Raw genomic sequence first — 7,988 nt, 5'->3', positions numbered from 1 at the left:
GCAGGGCTCTCCTGGTGTCGGCATGCGGGGACCCCCGGGACAGGACGGACCTCCCGGCCTGAAGGTGACCTGTGCCCCTGCGTCGCCGCAGCTCTTGCTGTGTGCCCGGACGCCTGGGCTCTGTCCGGCTTGGCTGACCGTGGGAGAGGTGCGCTCCCAGGGTCTCCCTGGGGGCTCTTTCCCCATCTTTCCTCTCTCTGCTCCAGGGGGACACTGGCTTGCCAGGCCCACCGGGACCCCCAGGCTTGGCAGGTGTTGCCGGGACCCCAGGTCAGCCTGGCCTGAGGGGAGACAACGGGCAGCCGGGCCCACCGGGTCCCCCCGGAGAGAGGGTAAAGGATACGGCTCTCACCTGGCCTCACTGCATCCCCCCACACAACATGGGGCCCAGGCCCTCGGGGCACGCCGGGCTGCGGGTGCCCCGGGACGGGGGGCAGCGCCCCTTGTGCCCCTCACCGGTGTTTCTCTCCAAGGGTCTGATCGGCTTTCCTGGGAGAGATGGCACGTCTGGACCAGTGGGACCACAGGGCCCCCCGGGGCCAGCGGTGAGTGTGGGGCCCCCCAAGCCGTGGGGTGCCGGAGCTGGGTGCCAGCGGTGGGGACAGACACCCAGACCTGCCTGGGAGCGTCCGCCCGGCCGTGCTGCCCCCGGGTGCTGCACTGGGGCTGGTGCCTGCTCGGGGCTCCGCAGCTGGGTGGGAATATCTGCTTGAGCCTGGAGGGAGGCGTGGGGGTGTCCGGCACGGCGCTCCCACCGTGGGAGCAGGGCAGCTGGGATCGCCCCCGGCAGGAGCAGGGGCAGCCCCCAGCCGGCCCCGGGCCCCCCGGAGCCACTCTGCTCACCCATCTCCTTCCTTTCAGGGGGCACAAGGGGCGTCAGGCCTGAAGGGTGACAAGGTAGGACTGGGGCAGCCCCCTAGCCCGGCGTGGAGGGGGGGGCCGTGCGGGACCCTCACCAGGTCTCAGCAAGGGCACTAACATGCTCTGGCTTCCCCCCCCCACACAGGGGGACCCGGGGGTTGGGCTGCCGGGAGCCAGAGGCGAGCGAGGAGACCCAGGCCCGCGGGTACGTAGCGGGGCTGAAGCGCCGCAGCCGGGCTCTGGGGCTGCCCCCAGGCTGGCTCTCGCCCGGGGTGGCGCCGGGGGGCTCCCATTCCCAGCCCACCATTTCGCTTCCCTTTTTGCTCTCACAGGGTGAAGACGGGCGCCCAGGGCTGGAAGGCGACCGCGGGCCAGCGGTAAATTCCCTTCCCCTCCCCTCCCCTCCCCGCCTGCGCCGCCAGCCCCCTCGCTGCCTCACCATTGCTCTCCTCTCTCCTGCAGGGCTTGCCTGGGAACCGTGGGGAGCGTGGGGACAAGGTAGGGGACCTGCTCTTGGGGGGCGCGGGGGGCTGAGCGATGCAGCCCCCGCGGACTGGGCTCCCCGTGGAGCGTGTGCTGCCCTGTCCCCGTGCAGGCACCTGCCCCCGCACCGTCAAACCCTTTCTTGCAGGGAGACGTCGGGGCCGCGGGACCCAAAGGAGACAAGGTGGGTCCCCGGGCACCTGGGGCCCGGGGGCAGGAGGGAGGGCGGTGGTGCTGCCCCCCCTCACCCCCGCTTCTCTCCTGTGCCATGCAGGGCGACACCATGGTGGTGGAGGGGCCTGCCGGAGCGCGGGGCAGCAAGGGGGAGCCGGTAAGAGCCTGTCCCCCATGCCCGTCCGCCCCATGCCCGCTCCCATCCCCACGGGCAGGGCTCTCCTGTGCACCCCGCGCCTGCCCAGGCAGCTCCTGCCCTCGCGGGGCTGCTCCGGCACCCCTCTCTCCCAACACATCGCAGGAGAGATCCCACTGCCGCCTGCCGAAAGCCCCACAGAGGCTCCCCGCGGCCTCGGAGAGCGGGCCGACCCTGCGATGGGCCCTGCCAGGGGAGGTGTCTCCCGACCCCCATCCCCTGACCCCCTCCCTCTACTTTCCCCCTGCAGGGAGAGCGTGGCCTGAAGGGCTCTGAAGGGGACAAGGGGGACAAGGGGGAGCCAGGCATCCCCGGAGAGAAGGTAGGGGGCTGCAGGGAGGGCTGGGGGGCTGGGGCCGCTCGGCTGTGTCCAGCAGGCTGTGGAGGGGGCGATGACCGCAACGCAGGGGGACCAGAGCATGCTGGCGTCCTCCTGCCCCACATTCTGCAGGCCCCAGGCACAGCTCCCGGGGTGGTGCTTGGCACCCTGGTACGGGGAGCTGCTGCGGCTGTGCCGTGGCTGCAGACAGCCCCGTGGCCCCGTGGCCATCGCGGTTTCTGCTTGCAGGGAGCACGGGGCGAGCAAGGCGACAAGGGCTCCACGGGCTTCCCCGGGGCACGTGGCCCCGGCGGGCAGAAGGTGAGGACCCAGGCAGCCGCTGCCGGGACGCACGGCGGGCACAGGGCACCTCCAACCCTGACCTGTGCCTTTGCCTTTTTACCTTCCGCAGGGAGAAGTCGGCGCGTCGGGAGAGCCTGGCGAGCCGGTGAGGACCCACGTCTCGGCCAGTGCGACCCCACCGCGGGATGGGAGCCCTGCATCGTGCTCTGTTTGCTTCTCCCACAGGGCCAGCCGGGACGGGACGGCATCCCTGGAGCCCGGGGAGAGAAGGGCGACATGGGACCCCTGGGCATGCGCGGCCCCAAGGTGCGTCAGCCCCGTGCACGCTGAGCCGGGCAGGGACCTGCATGGCATGGTGCTGCGGGCCTCCGCTGACTCCTCTCGCCCCCGCAGGGCGATCGGGGCGTGAAAGGCGCCTGTGGCCTCGATGGGAACAAGGGCGAGAAGGTGAGTGGGTGCCCGTGGGGTGCTCCCACAGCGGGGCTGTGCTGGAGAAGTCCGACCAGTGCCCGCGGCCGTTTACACCTTGTCTGTTGAGCGTCCGCCAGCTGGGGGAGCAGGGAGATGGCCGAGGCCAAACCTGAGCCCCGCAGCCGCCTCCTGCTGACCACCCTGCGTCTCTCCTGCCCGCCGCAGGGAGAGCCGGGGATCCCAGGCCGCTCCGGGCTGCCGGGGAGGAAGGGTGAGCCGGTAAGTGCAGCGCTGGCACCGGGCTGGGGGGACAGGGACACAGCCCATGGCTCACGGCTGTCTGCTTTGCCCCTAGGGAGAGCTGGGCCTGCCAGGAGCACCAGGCATCCCCGGGAAGGAGGGACTGATGGGGCCCAAGGTAGGTCCGGGTGGCCCCCGCCGGCCCTGCTTGGCTCTGTCTCCCTCGTGGCTCTGGGGGTAAAAGCCACGCTGAGACCCAGCAGTGTAAAACCCCAGGGATGGTCCTGCTGCCATGACTGCCCTGGGCAGGGCCGGTGCACTTCCCTAACCTTCCTCCCTTCCCCAGGGCGACCGGGGATTCGACGGGCAGCAGGGAGCCAAGGGGGACCAGGGGGAGAAAGGAGACCGGGTGAGCAAGCTGTAAAGGCGCAGCACCCCATCCCCGCGGCGGGTCCAAGCGCAGCGGAGACGGGTGCCCCTGAAGAGCCGTCTGGTGCTGCCCCAGCCCCGGGCGCTGCTCCAGGGTCCGGTGGGGGCTGGGACATTGGGGCCCCCAGCCTGACCCTCTGCTCTCCTGCAGGGCGCTCCAGGCATTATCGGCGCCCCCGGCCCGCGGGGCAGCGATGGGGTGCCCGGCCCCCCCGGCCCACCGGGCAGCGTTGGGCCACGTGGTCCCGAGGGCATGCAGGGCCAGAAGGTGAGTGTCCGGGGAAAGCAGGGCTGGAGAGCACGGGGGGGGGCTCGCTGGAGTGCAGGGGGCTGCCCTCCTGACACCCCTCCCGCACGCACATGTGCCTTGCAGGGGGAGAGGGGCCCTGCCGGAGAGTCGGTGACGGGGGCCCGTGGCGTGCCCGGCATCCCCGGCGAGAGAGGAGAGCAGGTTTGTGAGCAGGCACCCAGCCCCGCGCCGAGCGCGCCGCAGCACGGGACAGGCCTCCCACCCCTGCCTCTGCTTGTCTGTAGGGCAGCCCGGGCAGCCAGGGTCTCCGTGGGGAGAAGGGCGAGCCGGGCATGACGGTAAGGAGGCGTGCAGCGCGGGGAGGTGCAGGGCGGCCAGGAGGCGGCGTGGGCTCCCAGCGGGCTCCCGGTGTTCGGGAAGAGGCGCCGGACGCAGCAGGCCGCTTGGGGCCGCGAGCCGGCCGGGCGCAGACCGCCGCCGGGGATGGAGCTCCCCTCGGCTCCGGGCTCTGCTCCGGTGTTTGACTGGCTGCGCAAGGAAAACAGTTTTCTGTGTAGCTAAGACTAGTTTTCCTCATTGTAAATTGTGTCTGCTCCCTCTGCGCCGCAGGAGGAGGAGATCCGGGCCTTTGTCAGGCAGGAGATGAGCCAGCACTGCGGTGAGTGAGCCACCTTCACCTTGCCCTGCCAGCCCCTGCCCGTGCTGGGGCCTGGTCCGGGATGCGCCCGATCGCCAGCACCGCGGCTGCTTACGCCTTCCTCTCGTCTCCCCCCACAGCCTGCGGAGGCCAGTTCCCACGCCTGGATTCACGTGAGCACTCAGGTTTCGGCATCCGTTCCTTCTCCCTCCCTGTAGCCCCACTCCGTGCACCGAGCTCATCTGTGCCGAGCGGGCCCGCGTTCCCGCGTGTGCACCGAGCTCATCCGTGCCGAGTGGGCCCACGTTCCCATGTATGCACTGAGCTCATCCGTGCTGAGCAGGTCTGCGTTCCCACATAAGCCGCAGGTCTCCCGGGGGCTGGAGGTTGCCAGGGCCCTCCAGGAGCCCGTGCGCCCCTGGCCAGTGCCAGGAACACCAGGCTGGCATCCGCACTGTAAGGGCAGGCTGGAGCCCTGCATCGGGGCCATGGCAGTCCCTGGAGGAGCGCACGAGGAGGAGGAGGAGGGTCAGAGTGCAGCAGAGCTCAGGGCAGGAGGCACTGGCGCAGCAGGTTTCTTGGAGGGAGGCAGTGAAGCCACGGGGATCACCGGAAGGATCCTGTGCAATGGGATGGAGAGCGTGGCCGGCTCAGCACGGGATGAGCACCGAAGGCAGCCAGGCGCTGCCTGGGGCTGCCAAGCCAAGGAGGAAGCACGGGGCTGAGCCTGCCGTGGTGCTGGGGTGCAGCAGCTGAGGAGGACGAGCCTGGCATGGGCTGGGACGGGGGCGCAGCGAGCTGGGTGGGAGCCCCGGCGGGAGTGAGGAAGCAGCCGGGGCCGCGGCGGACGCGAGACGGGTGCTTTGTCTCCAAGGAGGCTGGGGGACTCATGCCAGGAACAGCTTTAACTTGGCCAAGGGAAGAGGAAGACGCATCCGCCAAGAGAGGGAGCACGGCCAAACAGGTGACGGAGAGCCCGGAGTGCCGCCCCGGCTCCAGTGCCAGCAGGATGCGGGCCCCGCGGGTGCACATCCTGCTCGGGCAGGCCGGCCCGGGCTCCCGGCACACGCTGTTGAGTTGGGCAGCAGCTCCCACCGCTTGCGCGGCGGCTTCGTGTGTGCGTGGAGGCCACGTCCAGCCCTGCAGTGATTCTGGGGGACCACCAGACCCCCATCCCGGGGGCAGTGTGTCCGCAGGCTCCTCTCCTCCAGCCGTGGGCGTTTGATGCCAGCTGCAGTGGGGTGTTTTCCCTCCCAGCAGCAGGAGGGAAGTGTCCCGGGCTCCCTCCGCGTCCTCTTTGATGTCTGTGCCGTCTCCTTCCCGCTTCCCAGGTCTCCTCCCTAACTATCCATCCACCCAACCGTTCCCGCCTCTCAATGCCCATGTAGTCCCTGTGCTTAAGTTGTCGCACACTGAGGAAGAGGAGGGTGAGTGTCATCCCTGTGCTTTTCATCTCGTAGCTCTGCCTTTTCCCTGCTCTGCCTGTGTTGTGTCCGGCCGTGTCCCTGCCCTTCCTGTGCGGGTACCATGGGATGCCCACCTTCCTGCGGCAGTGCGTGCACGCGCGTGCATGTGCATGTGCGTGTGTGTGTGCATGTACGTGCGAGCGCGTGCCCGTGCGAGGAGGGAGCTGTGGCTGGGCCAGGCAGGCCGGAGGAGGTGGAGAGGGTGAGCAGGGGCTCGGACCCAGGCCCGTCTCACCCCTGCGCGGGGGCGGCTCACGGGCCGGCGTCGTCTCCCAGGGCAGGACACGCAAGTCGTAGCCGATGCCAGCGACCTTGAGTACGAGAGCGTGTACGCGGAGGAGGACTACGACGAGTCCCTGGAGGCGGGCGGCGTGGGGCAGCCCCTGATGAGTGACGGTTAGTTTGCTGGGGTGTCGGGTGCTCCGGCAGGGCTTTCCCCGGGCGGCGGGAGCCTGCTGTCTGAGGCGGGTTTGCTGGTGCTCCCCGGGCGGGAGCTGCAGAGGTGCCTGGCGCAGTGGAGCCGCCCCGGCAGGCTGCGGCGGCTCCCCGTGGAGGGATGCTGCTGCTGCTGCCGCGTCCCCCTGCCAGCTCCGGTCCCAGCCCTCCTGGCCCCAGGCAGAGGCTTCGCCCACTGCGGCGTCCTCCGCCCTGGCTCCCGGTGCTCCGGGCAGGCCAGCAGGAAGCCGCCCGGGCCCCCCCCCCCCGCCTCCCGCTGCCCTTCCCGTCCGGGTTTCTCCTCTGCCGAGCCGCAGCCCCCTAAACAAGCCCTTCGCTCCGTGTCGGCAGCGCCCGAGCACGGACGGCAGAGGAGAGGGACCGCTGGGAGAGCTGAGCGGAGGCCCCGGGGCCGGCGCCGGGAGGGGAAGGGATGCCGGCGCGGCGCGGCGCGGTGCAGCCCAGTGCGGTGCAGCCCAGCGCTGCGCCTCACCGCCGCTCTCTGCCCCCCGCAGCCCACCCCTGCAGCCTGCCGCTGGATGAGGGCGACTGCCGCCGGTACACGCTGCGCTGGTACTACAACCAAAGAGCCGCCGAGTGCCGGCCCTTCGTCTACGGCGGCTGCCGGGGCAGCCTCAACCGCTTCGAGAGCAGGGAGGACTGCGAGCGGCGGTGCGGGCGCCGGGCGCCGGGGCCCTCGGCCGGCGGCTGAGGCCGCGGCCGCGGCGGGACGCGGGCGCCGGGGGCTCGGCCTCGGCAGGCAGGGCCGCCCGCGGGGAAGCGCCCGGCCGCGCTCCGGGCGGGGACTCGGCGCCCCGCTGCCCTCCGGCCGCGCCGGCAGGAACCTGGTGCTATTTCTGAAGTGTATTTTTGTCGCTCGCGGGTTTTTCCCTTTCAGATACGTTTTGTTTTCTGTTAAGGTGAAATTTCTGTCAAATGGGAAACCAAATTCCCCACAGCCTTTGAACCTCCTTTCCGAACTGTAGTTTTCCCGGGTTGTTGCCTGTTTGATATTTAACTTATTTGCCGCTGCTGGGGCAGCTCCTGGCCCCCGGCTCCCTCGCTGGGACCCTGGGCCAGGAGCTGTGGGAGCAGAGCTGGAAACCCGTGCGGTTGGGCTCCGCGGGGCTACGGCCGCTAGGCTCCCACGGCACACCCCTCCCCACTAAAACACCTTCCTCTGGGGTGGACCGAAGCCCTCGGTCTCCAGCAGAGGCTGCAAGCTGCTCCCATCTCCCTTCCTGAGCCCTTTGGGCTCCCGGAAACCTCGGGGGGGGGGGGCGCAGAGCCCCGCCACAAAGCCACTTTGCAGCACCCGTGCCGAATCTGGCTTTGGAGCAGCAGGGCAAAATGGGCCACTTGGTCCCGTCTTGGCTACCTGGTGGGGTGCCCGCTGCCCGGGCAAAGCCGTGCCCCCTCGAACCCCCCTGCCTGCTCTCTGCAACCTGCTGCATTTGAATAAATTTCACCTTAATCTCAGCTGGGACCCGGTTCACCTTCTGTGGATGTGATGGTTTGGCAAAGCCCTGCAGGAAGGCTGGGGCCTTTCTCCATGCGCCACCCTCCACCTCGCACGCCTGCCCCAACACATCTGTCTTTAACCCGGGGGTGCTCCGCTGCACGGCCGGGCCCAACGGGGAAATCTGGGAGCTGGGGCTACGTTCGAGGTGGTTCCTGCTCTTGAACGGGCCGGGGAGGGAGGGCCGCGCGCCGCCAGGAACCCCCCCACCGAGGGTGCTATAGGGCATCTGTACGTGCTGCTGCTGCTCCGTGCGTCTGTCTGT

The 7,988-nt window shown here is 70.0% G+C and overlaps 1 protein-coding gene across 1 annotated transcript; it reads left to right on the top strand.

Annotated features, from left to right (window-relative positions):
• The first annotated feature begins 22 nt into the window (after window positions 1-22).
• On the top strand, window positions 23-6,916 carry LOC134145897 (collagen alpha-1(VII) chain-like). The gene is made up of 26 exons (XM_062585908.1): window positions 23-64; window positions 207-332; window positions 474-545; window positions 862-897; window positions 1,007-1,066; window positions 1,194-1,238; window positions 1,324-1,359; window positions 1,493-1,528; window positions 1,619-1,675; window positions 1,965-2,036; window positions 2,283-2,354; window positions 2,446-2,481; window positions 2,562-2,642; window positions 2,730-2,783; window positions 2,973-3,026; window positions 3,103-3,165; window positions 3,334-3,396; window positions 3,568-3,684; window positions 3,790-3,867; window positions 3,951-4,004; window positions 4,276-4,324; window positions 4,444-4,517; window positions 4,666-4,831; window positions 5,635-5,730; window positions 6,046-6,165; window positions 6,720-6,916. The coding sequence occupies exons 1-26, from the start codon at window positions 23-25 to the stop codon at window positions 6,914-6,916; spliced, it is 1,956 nt and encodes a 651-aa protein (XP_062441892.1).
• Window positions 6,917-7,988: the final 1,072 nt, after the last annotated feature.

Source organism: Rhea pennata, chromosome 12 (assembly GCF_028389875.1).
Source record: "Rhea pennata isolate bPtePen1 chromosome 12, bPtePen1.pri, whole genome shotgun sequence".
Lineage (NCBI taxonomy): Eukaryota > Metazoa > Chordata > Aves > Rheiformes > Rheidae > Rhea > Rhea pennata.
This window is presented reverse-complemented; position numbering and strand designations above follow the sequence as displayed.